Source organism: Pseudophryne corroboree, chromosome 9, assembly GCF_028390025.1.
Source record: "Pseudophryne corroboree isolate aPseCor3 chromosome 9, aPseCor3.hap2, whole genome shotgun sequence".
Lineage (NCBI taxonomy): Eukaryota > Metazoa > Chordata > Amphibia > Anura > Myobatrachidae > Pseudophryne > Pseudophryne corroboree.
In genome coordinates this window covers 295,107,189-295,120,864 of record NC_086452.1, presented here as the reverse complement: position 1 = coordinate 295,120,864, position 13,676 = coordinate 295,107,189, and the positions used below count along the sequence as shown (strand labels likewise).

At 43.3% G+C, this 13,676-nt stretch overlaps 1 protein-coding gene across 1 annotated transcript in view; it reads left to right on the top strand.

Annotated features, from left to right (window-relative positions):
- The window catches only part of CHADL (chondroadherin like), a 312,946-nt gene that overhangs the window by 267,912 nt on the left and 31,358 nt on the right, over positions 1 to 13,676 (top strand). Inside the window, exon 4 of the mRNA XM_063940381.1 lies at positions 1,911 to 2,077. Coding sequence (XP_063796451.1) covers positions 1,911 to 2,077 — 167 coding nt within the window. The remainder of the gene's footprint in view (positions 1 to 1,910; positions 2,078 to 13,676) is intronic.

Here is a 13,676-nt window from a genome sequence, read left to right as displayed (position 1 = left end):
CAGAAGAAGTATCCTCCAGTAACACAGAGATAGTATAGCTCATATATACCAGGTAAGGCACTCTGGATCAGAAGGCAGAGCTGTACAGCTGCAGAGCAGCTGCTGTAACAACATGGCGCTGGTCCTCCTGTACCGCGCCCCAAATGCCCCAAGTAATGAGCAGGAACAGATTGCAGGCCGAAGGAACGTAGCACTGGAGTCAATCAGCAGCAGAAGAGGACCCAGCGACTCAGCACAAACCTCATAACAGCGGCGGGAGCCACGGAGTCAAGCAGCAGGACTGGCCACAGAGGACGCCAGGAACCACCGTCAAGGATCACAAACAAAGGTCCCAAAGCGGAGTCCCAGGTAAGCAGAAGACCACACACTACCTCCGGAGATAGCGTAAAATCAGAAATCGCCAGGACAAACAGACGTTTCAAAAGGTTGAAGCAGGAGAGTCGGCAAAACGCTCCCTACCCTCAGCTACATAGTAACATAGTATTTAAGGTTGAAAAAAAGACAATTTGTCCATCAAGTTCAACCTATTTGTGGTCTCCTATGCAGGATTATTTTGGTCTAAATTTTGTCTGATGCTGATGTCTGCCGTTGTGTTTTATTCTTCTTTTCATAGTAACTATAGTACGCGACTACGCACCATAACCCTGGATATCCTTATCCATTAGGAATTTATCTAACCCATTCTTAAAGGTGTTGACTGAGTCCGCTATTACAACTCCCTCACGTATTGTCCTTACCGCGAAAAAACCTTTACGTCGCATTGTGCAGAATCAAGATGTGGCCTCAGTAGTGATTTATATAATGGGAATATAACACTCTCGTCCCTTGCATCAATTCCCCGTTTTGTGCTTGCTAATATCTTATTAGCCTTCTTTGCTGCAATCCTACTGTGGGTACTGCTGCTTAGTTTGCTATCTATGTGAAGGCCTAAGTCCTTTCCAGTACAGAATCCCCCAATGTTACCCCATTTAGTATGTAGGTGTAATTTTTGTTCTTGCTACCACAGTGCATTACCTTGCACTTGTCTGTATTGAAGCGCATTCTTCATTTGGCTGCCCATGCTTCTAATTTAACTAAGTCGTTCTGAAGAGACTCAGCATCCCCCTCCATATTTATAACTTTACACAATTTGGTGTTGTCTGCAAAAATTGACACCATACTCTCTTGATCGTCTCTTAGCCACACACCCTAGTTCTTCTACTACATATTTTTAAACAGAAATAACTGCTGTGCATTTGTGCCGTCGCTCTGTAGCTTAGTTTAGCCAGCCAGCCTTTGGCCAATATTGGTGAAGAATATTGTGATCTGTGAGATGGTCAAAATTGACTGGAAATAACTGGAAATGAATGTTATTGAGGTTAATAATACTGTAGGAACAAAAACAGTCCCAAATTACATGATTTTAGCATTTAAAAAAAATACAGATCCAATCCCAAAACCCATGAGGGTGGTTTTGCAAAGCCAGAACCAAAGCACGAAAATTAATCCAGATCCAAAACATGGTGGTCAGAATACATTTCTAATCTTACACTAATGAGCTTATTGTTATCCCATTCTTCAGGACTGACTTCTAGTTTCTTGACGCTAAATACTGTACATCCTGCAATTAATATTTATACAGTATAGAAGCATTACCACTTTGACCTATTCTGCAGTATTCAACTACAGTATATCAAATTACTGTACATATAATTAATTGATTTCTCATTAGAATATAAATGTAGAAAATATAGAGTTTAAGGTTGTTTAAAGCATGATTTATGTTGTCTGTAACTATGGTTAGCATATCTTCTTTTATTACTTGTACAACACTACAGAATTTCTCAGTACTATTAATAAAACAGGTATTAATAATAAACTAGTTAAAGAACATAAGATTTATGCATTTTATATGTTTCTGCTTATGTTAGATTTCCAGTGGAACATTTGTAGGACTTGGGAAGAGTATAAAAAGCCTTTATCTGGAAAACAACAAATTGCAGAACCTTCCCAACATGAAGAACTTCATTGGACTGGAAGTAATAAACTTGGCTAACAATCCCTTCCACTGTGACTGTCATCTGCTCCACCTCCACAGGTATGTTCCTCTGCCAGGATGGATCACATCCAACACTTGATCCGTGTAATGCAGTAAATCCCATCCCTCTAGAATTTCAGTTGGGCAATATCTATCTATCTATCTATGTGTGTTTGTGTGTGTGTATGGTGTTCATTGCGAGAGCTTTCCAGTACAAATACATTAGGATTTAGCAAGCCTGCCTACTTTATAGATAGGCAGCCAATCAGGAGGGGTCTTTCATTATTCACAATAAAATGCTGCTCTTGATTGGGTGCCCGTCTATAGAGAATAGAATGATGATTTGCCATAAACAGAGCCGACCCTAACCAATATGATGCCCTATCTAAGATTTTGGCTGGTACCCCTGAGCACCACTGCTAGTTCTGGCTCTGACCCTGCAGCCTTTTTCCAGGACCATCACCCCTCACGCATATCAGTCCTTATTTTGGTGTTCCTACACCCTATATTTTAAATAGGAACAGTGTGCCCATTCGGCACACAGCCCAAAAAGGTGTGTATTTTTGCTGGCAAGGAGCATGGCCACACAATAGTGCCCCCAATTCAAATTATGCCACACAGTAGTGCAACTTTATTTACATTTTATCATGCGATAGCGTCCCTAATTCACGTTACATCACACAGTAGTACCACTTTACCTTATAAACGTTACTCCTCACTGTAGTGCCCCTTATTCACATTACATCACACTGAATTGCTCCTTATTCACATTACACCGAACCATATTGCTCTTTATTCACATTAGACCACACAGTAGTGCACTTTCTATACGTTACACCACACAGTAGAGCACCTTATACAACATGATGCCACACATTAGTAATACATTTATACACACAAATTTAAAGCATGTGATTTAGGGATTTGTAATTACTATACATAGCCAGTAATTTAGTTACTAACTATCAAAATCACTCCATAGGTCCTGGTGTTGTTCGGCAATATCCAGAAATTACACATCCTCCAGAGAAAACTGTCACTTGATATATTTCACCTTGGTGTTCCAGCACTGCACTTTCTTGCTCTTCAATCTATCCTCAATGCATTTCTGAGTAAAGATATTTTCAGGAGGGTTGTTTGGAGTCATAAAGAACAAGTGGGATGGGCGCTGGGAATGAGTACTCCACTAATAGCTGCTACAAGGAGAGTCACTTCTTATACATCGACATATATAAATACAATTTAGCAGCGCTGGACAATATTAAAAAATATATATGCGAATTGATTGCATTAGCTGCAAGCCTCCTTCCATTTGTGGAGTAGTTGAGCTATTGAGAATGAAGTGCAGTGCTGGTTCGGACGATTCTTGTAAAAGTCCCTGGAGTCTTTTTAAGGTGCTGGTGGGGTCCTCCTTTCATGTTTCGCTGCTTGTCCCCAAAATGCAGCTTTGTCAAATGGAAGGAGGCTTGTGAAGCAGTTTCCAGCAAATTTGCATCCATCACCACACCAATATATAAGTGGACATCTACGCTAATGGTGGACTGGTAAATATAATTGCTCATCATAACAAAAGCCTGCCTGAGGATGATAGAGTTTAACAGCTTAAGTGCAAAGCTTTCATAGGACCGTATTACATGACCATCTTCTATTTAAATGGCAGATTGGGGGATGGAGGATCTCCTTAACTCCATTATGTAGTAAAACAGGTTGATGCACCATGGATAAATCAAAAAAATGGAGCACCTTGAAAATAATTTCTTAAAATTCTAATATTGGCACTCAAAAAAACACACTATGGAAACACATATTAAGGAAGCACAAGTGCAAGACAAATCATCCGTATGACCGTGATGAATACCACACCACAAACTGTTGTAGAATGGGAATTTTAAATAAACAGTCTATTATGATAGGGAAGGCAGGTTGGGGTACTAACCAACGGAGGATGAATAAGACTCATTCACATGATATTAGACTGCAGAAGATGAGTTAGAGTAATTTTCCACAGCAGCAGGTGTAGTGCCTCCCCAGAATAACAGTGGTGGTCTCCCTGCAGTAACCGCAGTTAAAATCGGCAGCACATGCGCACCTACAGAAAATGGTGGGCGGAGGGACTTTAAGTCCTTCTATCTCCCCCATGATATAACATAGAAAGATGGGGGGATATCCTCATTTGAAAGAGGGGAGTCCCATTTTTCAAATGGTTTTCTCACATAAAGGTAAATGTTTGGTGATGACACCGATGATTCATTGTACACAGCCACTGGGACTCGCAAAGCTGCCGGTGGCATCTCAATACATTTCCAGCTGGCAGCAGCATTAGCATATTTTTGTACATTAGCTGTATACAAATTAACACCTGCTAATGCAGTAGTGTACATCTTTGAATCAGGCCCAATACACATTAAACCTTATACTGCAGGGGCGTAAGTTCATCCCAGTCGGCCGGAGGCATGTTGGAGTTTGGTGCCCTCTTAAAAAAAGGGAAAACAAACACGGTATGTGTGAAAATTGAATATGTGTGCACAAATATATATATATATATATATATATGTATATTGTGACAGGAACACTGGAATAGTGTGTGAGGGCAGGTATGTTTGTCCCAGGTTCTTGTCCTACATGTTTTAGAAAAAAGAAACTTCCAGGAAAATGTTTGTTTTGTTAGCAGCTTTTCAGTCTGTTGGGAAAGCTGGATAGGGGTCCTTGGAGAGAGGGGGGGGGGGCAAGTTCCAGACATTGGGCCCAGTTCGGGTCTTTGGCCTCACAGAGGGCTAATCAGAGCTTTCAGCTGTGTAGAAGTGTTATAGGACTGCTAGCCTGATCAGTGAGTGCAGACTGCTTGGGGAGAAACGGCAGAATCTCTGTGAGGGAAACCTGCATCCTTACACAAGTGAGCCACACAGTACTTACTGGAAAAACTCTGTGTTTTGTTTAGAGACAGTCAGGTACATCTTGTATATAGTTGTGTATAGTTAGTGCCGGACAGGCAAGGCATTTTCTTTGTATGTTTATTTTTATTTTCTGCTTAATAAAACTGGTTGCGGCCAGTTGCACCACAAAACTGGAATTGTATGATCTCTCAGCTGCTGCACACGGCTGTCTACCCCAGGAGATGGCACCTGTTCCCCTACAGTGTTACAAGTTGGTGGAGAATGCGAGCATTCTGTTCTGCGCATAAGTGAAAGCCGCAGCTTTAGGAGACCTGCAGAAAGCTGTGGTTTATGCAGATACAGCCCAGTGTGAAGTTGCTGAGACTCACCCCTGAAGATTCAATATATGTCCTGGGTGAAAGCAGCTACAAAGATGTCACCGCCAGTGCTCCGACCAGCTCTAGTTCTATATGGGCCAGTCACTTCCTGCAGAAAATGACGGAGGCTGATGATGTGGAGGCATATCTGACCACGTTTGATAGGACTGCCGAGCATGAGAACTGGCCTAAAGCACAATGGGCCAGTCTGCTAGCATCTTTTCTTTCAGGTGAGCCCCAAAAAGCATACTTTGATTTAAGCCCTGCCGAGGTTTGGGACTATGAAAAACGAAAAACTGAGATCCTGACCCACCTGGGAGTCACGCTGTCAGTACGGGCACAATGGGTGCACCATTGGGTGTATGCAATGGAGAAGCCTCCTTGCTCACAGATGCACGACCTTATTCACCTAACCAAAAAATGGTTACAGCCAGAGACATTAACTGTCCCCAGATGGTTGAAAGAGTTGTCATGGACCGCTATTTGAGATCTATGCCCATGGTCCTGCGCAAGTGGGTGAGCCATGGGAATCCAGATACAGCTGACCAGTTAGTGGACATGGTAGAGAGGTATCTGGCGGCAGAGGAACTACTGATGACTACCCAGCAACCCCTAGTTCCTCGACAGTGCCCTTCAGTAAAGACTGGTAAGACTGTTCCATGGGAAAATGTTACTGGGCGGTTAAGAGAACGCAAAACTGGAGAGACTGTAAATACTGGCCCTGGAAACAGGCCAATGGGGCTAGAAAGGTCTCTGATGCCCAAACGAGTTGATAATTGTGTATTTAAATGTTTTAGGTGTGGTATGCCAAGTCATGTTGTTGCCATCTGCCCAGTCACGCAAGAACCCATGCAACGTGATGCTGCCTTTGAATGTCGCAGAATGTCTTTCTTTGCTAGGTTAGCCTGTACTGTTGTACCTTCACCTGAGCTGGAAAAACAAATGTATGTAGTGTCCCTAGATGGTAACCAGGTAGAGGAGTTGCTTGATTCAGGAAGTTTAGTTACCCTCGTAAAAGCTGGGTCAGTGAACCCCTTAAAGGTCCAACAAATAACTATTGGGGTAACTTGCATACATGGGGATACCCAACACTATGTCACTGCTGAAGTGAATATAGAAACCTTTTGTGGGTCAGCAATTGTTAAAGCAGGACTGGCCCCCACCTCGGTGCATGGGGCCATAATAGAGAGGGATTGTCCTCATTTTTGGAAATTGTGGGAATCCCATTTAAGCAACAGGTGTGAGCAGTAAAGAGCCAGTTGACAATACTGGAGATTTTATGGCTGTACTTTCTGACCCTTTACCTTTTGCTAGTTTGGCTGGGGAAGTGACAGATGGGGTGTCCAGTGAGGACCCTCTTGCTGGGAACAGAGACATAGTAGTTAGAGCTGAAAGTGTGCCTGACCTTGAGGTAAAGAAGGATCTGTTTGCGTCTGAACAGTTAAGGGATACTACCTTAATAAAGGCTAGAGAAAATGTTAAGTTTATTAATGGGGAACCTGTGGTACCAGGTGACAGGATTACATATCTGCACATGGCCATCTGTAATGAGCTCTTGTACCAAATGGTCAAAAGGGGGTGAGGATGTGGAGGTACAGCTGGTAGTTCCCCAGCCTTAGAGGAGAACAGTGTTAGACTTAGCTCATAGTCATGTTACAGCTAGAGATGAGCGCCGGAAATTTTTCGGGTTTTGTGTTTTGGTTTTGGGTTCGGTTCCGCGGCCGTGTTTTGGGTTCGACCGCGTTTTGGCAAAACCTCACCGAATTTTTTTTGTCGGATTCGGGTGTGTTTTGGATTCGGGTGTTTTTTTCAAAAAACCCTAAAAAACAGCTTAAATCATAGAATTTGGGGGTAATTTTGATCCCAAAGTATTATTAACCTCAAAAAACATAATTTACACTCATTTTCAGCCTATTCTGAACACATCACACCTCACAATATTATTTTTAGTCCTAAAATTTGCACCGAGGTCGCTGTGTGAGTAAGATAAGCGACCCTAGTGGCCGACACAAACACCGGGCCCATCTAGGAGTGGCACTGCAGTGTCACGCAGGATGTCCCTTCCAAAAAACCCTCCCCAAACAGCACATGACGCAAAGAAAAAAAGAGGCGCAATGAGGTAGCTGTGTGAGTAAGATTAGCGACCCTAGTGGCCGACACAAACACCGGGCCCATCTAGGAGTGGCACTGCAGTGTCACGCAGGATGGCCCTTCCAAAAAACCCTCCCCAAACAGCACATGACGCAAAGAAAAAAAGAGGCGCAATGAGGTAGCTGACTGTGTGAGTAAGATTAGCGACCCTAGTGGCCGACACAAACACCGGGCCCATCTAGGAGTGGCACTGCAGTGTCACGCAGGATGGCCCTTCCAAAAAACCCTCCCCAAACAGCACATGACGCAAAGAAAAAAAGAGGCGCAATGAGGTAGCTGACTGTGTGAGTAAGATTAGCGACCCTAGTGGCCGACACAAACACCGGGCCCATCTAGGAGTGGCACTGCAGTGTCACGCAGGATGTCCCTTCCAAAAAACCCTCCCCAAACAGCACATGACGCAAAGAAAAAAAGAGGCTTTTTACTGATATTTGGTGTTTTGGATTTGACATGCTCTGTACTATGACATTGGGCATCGGCCTTGGCAGACGACGTTGCTGGCATTTCATCGTCTCGGCCATGACTAGTGGCAGCAGCTTCAGCACGAGGTGGAAGTGGATCTTGATCTTTCCCTAATTTTGGAACCTCAACATTTTTGTTCTCCATATTTTAATAGGCACAACTAAAAGGCACCTCAGGTAAACAATGCAGATGGATGGATTGGATACTAGTATACAATTATGGACGGGCTGCCGAGTGCCGACACAGAGGTAGCCACAGCCGTGAACTACCGCACTGTACTGTGTCTGCTGCTAATATATAGACTGGTTGATAAAGAGATAGTATACTCGTAACTAGTATGTATGTATAAAGAAAGAAAAAAACACCACGGTTAGGTCACTGGTATATACAATTATGGACGGGCTGCCGAGTGCCGACACAGAGGTAGCCACAGCCGTGAACTACCGCACTGTACTGTGTCTGCTGCTAATATATAGACTGGTTGATAAAGAGATAGTATACTCGTAACTAGTATGTATGTATAAAGAAAGAAAAAAAAACCACGGTTAGGTGGTATATACAATTATGGACGGGCTGCCGAGTGCCGACACAGAGGTAGCCACAGCCGTGAACTACCGCACTGTACTGTGTCTGCTGCTAATATATAGACTGGTTGATAAAGAGATAGTATACTCGTAACTAGTATGTATGTATAAAGAAAGAAAAAAAAACCACGGTTAGGTCACTGGTATATACAATTATGGACGGGCTGCCGAGTGCCGACACAGAGGTAGCCACAGCCGTGAACTACCGCACTGTACTGTGTCTGCTGCTAATATATAGACTGGTTGATAAAGAGATAGTATACTCGTAACTAGTATGTATGTATAAAGAAAGAAAAAAAAACCACGGTTAGGTCACTGGTATATACAATTATGGACGGGCTGCGGAGTGCCGACACAGAGGTAGCCACAGCCGTGAACTACCGCACTGTACTGTGTCTGCTGCTAATATATAGACTGGTTGATAAAGAGATAGTATACTCGTAACTAGTATGTATGTATAAAGAAAGAAAAAAAAACCACGGTTAGGTGGTATATACAATTATGGACGGGCTGCCGAGTGCCGACACAGAGGTAGCCACAGCCGTGAACTACCGCACTGTACTGTGTCTGCTGCTAATATATAGACTGGTTGATAAAGAGATAGTATACTCGTAACTAGTATGTATGTATAAAGAAAGAAAAAAAAACCACGGTTAGGTCACTGGTATATACAATTATGGACGGGCTGCCGAGTGCCGACACAGAGGTAGCCACAGCCGTGAACTACCGCACTGTACACTGGTTGATAAAGAGATAGTAGTATACTCGTAACAACTAGTATGACGACGGTATAAAGAATGAAAAAAAAACCACGGTTAGGTGGTATATAATACAATTATGGTTGGACGGACTGCCTGCCGAGTGCCGACACAGAGGTAGCCACAGCCGTGAACTACCGCACTGTACACTGGTTGATAAAGAGATAGTAGTATACTCGTAACAACTAGTATGACGACGGTATAAAGAATGGAAAAAAAAACACGGTTAGGTGGTATATAATACAATTATGGTTGGACGGACTGCCTGCCGAGTGCCGACACAGAGGTAGCCACAGCCGTGAACTACCGCACTGTACACTGGTTGATAAAGAGATAGTAGTATACTCGTAACAACTAGTATGACGACGGTATAAAGAACGAAAAAAAAACCACGGTTAGGTGGTATATATTATAATACAATTATGGATGGACGGACTGCCTGCCGAGTTCCGACACAGAGGTAGCCACAGCCGTGAACTACCGCACTGTACACTGGTTGATAAAGAGATAGTAGTATACTCGTAACAACTAGTATGACGACGGTATAAAGAACGAAAAAAAAACCACGGTTAGGTGGTATATATTATAATACAATTATGGATGGACGGACTGCCTGCCGAGTTCCGACACAGAGGTAGCCACAGCCGTGAACTACCGCACTGTACACTGGTTGATAAAGAGATAGTAGTATACTCGTAACAACTAGTATGACGACGGTATAAAGAACGAAAAAAAAACCACGGTTAGGTGGTATATATTATAATACAATTATGGATGGACGGACTGCCTGCCGAGTTCCGACACAGAGGTAGCCACAGCCGTGAACTACCGCACTGTACACTGGTTGATAAAGAGATAGTAGTATACTCGTAACAACTAGTATGACTATGACGACGGTATAAAGAAAGAAAAAAAAAACCACGGTTAGGTGGTATATAATACAATTATGGATGGACGGACTGCCTGCCGAGTGCCGACACAGAGGTAGCCACAGCCGTGAACTACCGCACTGTACTGTGTCTGCTGCTAATATAGACTGGTTGATAAAGAGATAGTATACAATACTACTAATATACTGGTGGTCAGGCACTGGTCACCACTAGTCACACTGGCAGTGGCACTCCTGCAGCAAAAGTGTGCACTGTTTAATTTTAAATTAATATAATATTATGTACTCCTGGGGGCTCCTGCTATAACAACCTGCAGTGCTCCCCAGTCTCCCCCACAATTATTATAAGCTTTGCCTTTTATACATTGATGTGCAGCACACTGGGCTGAGCTGAGTGCACACAGACTGAGTCACACTGTGTGACTGGCTGCTGCTGTGTATCGTTTTTTTTCAGGCAGAGAACGGATATAGCAGAGAACGGATATATTATATTAAAATAAATAAAAGTTAACTAACAACAACTGCACTGGTCACTGTGGTAAACTCTGTCTGACTCTGCACAATCTCTCTCTCTCTTCTAATCTAATTTCTAATGGAGAGGACGCCAGCCACGTCCTCTCCCTATCAATCTCAATGCACGTGTGAAAATGGCGGCGACGCGCGGCTCCTTATATAGAATCCGAGTCTCGCGAGAATCCGACAGCGTCATGATGACGTTCGGGCGCGCTCGGGTTAACCGAGCAAGGCGGGAGGATCCGAGTCTGCTCGGACCCGTGAAAAAAACATGAAGTTCGTGCGGGTTCGGTTTCAGAGAAACCGAACCCGCTCATCTCTAGTTACAGCAGGACATTTAGGAGCAGAAAAAATCACTGAGAGAGTTTTACAAAGGTTCTTTTGGCCAGGGGTTTATAAAAAGGTGTCTGAATATTGTTCTTCCTGTCCTGAATGCCAGTATCATGCCCCCAGACCCCATTTCAGGAGCCACTAGTTCCCATGCCTATTATAGAGGTCCTGTTTGACAGAATAGCAATGGATCTCGTGGGGCCCTTGTTAAAGTCTGCTCTGGGCCATCAGTATATCCTGGTAATAATGGATTATGCCACTCGATATTTTGAGGCTATCCCTTTACGCAATATCACAACTAAGGCGATAACTAGGGAGCTGGTGCAGGTTTTTAGTAGGTTGGGAATACCAAAAGAAATCTTAACTGACCAAGGTATCCCATTTATGTCGAGGGTCATGAAAGAATTGTGCAAATTGTTTAAGGTCACTCACCTCAGGACGTCCATCTACCATCCCCAAACTGATGGGTTGGTGGAAAGGTTTAATGAAACATTAAAAAGTATGTTAAAAAAGGTTGTATATAGAGATGAAAAAATCTGGGATTGTTTGTTGCCATACTTGTTACTGCCCATCAGAGAAGTTCCCCAGTCCTCTACGGGGTTTTCTCCATTTGAGCTATTGTACGGTAGACACCTCAGATGGCTGCTGGACATTGCCAAAGAGACGTGGGAAGGACAGCCCACTCCTTATAAAAGCATTATTGAACATGTAACACAAATGCAGCATAGGATTGCAGCCGTGGTACCTATTGTCAGAGAGCACATGGAACAGGCCCAAAGTGCTCAACAGGGGGTATATAACCGGAATGCCAGGGTACAGGAATTTGCTTCTGGAGATAGAGTTCTTGCTTTGATACTCACTGTGGAAAGCAAGTTTTTAGCTAAATGGCAGGGTCCATTTGAGATCAGGGAAAAAGTGAATGAGGTTAACTATAAAGTATACCAACCAGGAAAGAGAAAACCTGAACAAATGTACCATGTTAACTTAATAAAACCCTGGAAGGATAGGTTGTCTCTGTCAGCTGTGTCTGCACCTCGTTTGCTTCCAGCAGTAACGGTGTCAGAGACACTATCAGCTGATCAGAACAACCAGGTTAAATAGTTTCTCATCCGAAATAGGGTGATATTTTCAGAGCTGCCTGGCCGAACGGTCATAATAAAACATGACATTGTCACAGAACCAGGGGTCAAGGTCAATTTAAAGCCATATATAAAGTTAAAAACATGTTAGAACTTGGAATTATAGAGAAGTCTAAAAGTGAGTGGTCCAGCCCAATAGTTCTAATCCTGAAACCAGATGGTAGCATACACTTCTGTAATGATTTTCCTAATCTAAATGCAGTGTCCAAATTTAATGCATACCCCATGCCCCGTGTGGATGAGCTTATAGAAAGGCTGGGAACAGCCAGGTTTCTCACCAAGTTGGACCTGACCAAAGGGTACTGGCAAATACCTTTAACTGATAGTGCAAAAGAAAAAACAGATTTTCAGTTCCGGAGGGGCTATACCAGTATAAGATGTAACTCTTTGGGTTGCATGGGGCTCCAGTAACCTTTCAACTGACAATGGATAAGATTTTGAAGCCCCATAGAAAGTATGCAGCTGCCTATTTGGATGATGTGGTAATTCACAGTCCGGACTGGGAGTCCCACTTGGTTAAAGTACAAGCAGTGCTGGACTCAGAGAGGCAGGGTTAACTGCTAACCCAAAGAAGTGCTGCCTAGCGATGGAGGAGGTGAAATACATGGGCTTCACCATAGGTAGAGGTCTGATTAGACCCCAATTGAATAAAATTGACACCAATCAAAACTGGCCTCGTCTAGTGAATAAAAAACAGGTAAAGGCTTTTTTGGGAATAACAGGGTACTATAGACGATTTATTCCTAATTTTGCGACCACAGCAGTGCCGTTGTCAGACCTTACCAAAGGGAAGCATTCAAATATGGTGAAATGGAACCCTGATGCAGAAAAAGCATTCCAAGCGTTAAAAGTGGCTTTATGTTCACAACCTGTATTGATAACACCAGATTTTTCAAAATAATTTGTTGTACAGACGGATGCCTCAGAGGTAGGGATAGGGGCCGTGTTGTCCCAAAACCGAGATGGGGAGGAACACCCTATAAATTATTTGAGTAGGAAACTCAATGAGCATGAAAGAAGGTATGCCATTGTGGAAAAGGAAGCTTTGGCCATTAAATGGGCATTAGATACCTTGAGATATTACCTCTTGGGTAGACAATTCAAACTAGTGACAGATCATGTCCCTTTAAAATGTATATATGTAAATAGAGGTCAGAATGCTTCTGTAACTAGATGGTTTCGAGCATTGCAAGATTTTAAGTTTACTGTTGAACATAGGCCGGGTACCCAATTGGCCAACGCAGATGCGTTGTCCCGCATCTTCTGTTTAGGGGCTACAAGTGTTCCGGCCCCTAGGTCAAAACAGGGGAGGGGGATATGTGACAGGAACACTAAAATAGTGTTTGAGGGCAGCTATGTTTGTCCCAGGTTCTTGTCCTACATGTTTTAGAAAAAATAAACTTCCAGGAAAATGTTTGTTTTGTTAGCAGCTTTTCAGTCTGTTGGAAAAGCTGGATAAGGGTCCTGGGAGAGAGAGAGGGGGCAAGTTCCAGGCATTGGGCCCAGTTCGGGTCTTTTGCCTCACAGAGGGCTAATCAGGGCTTTTAGCTGTGTAGGAGTGTTATAGGGCTGCTAGCCTGATC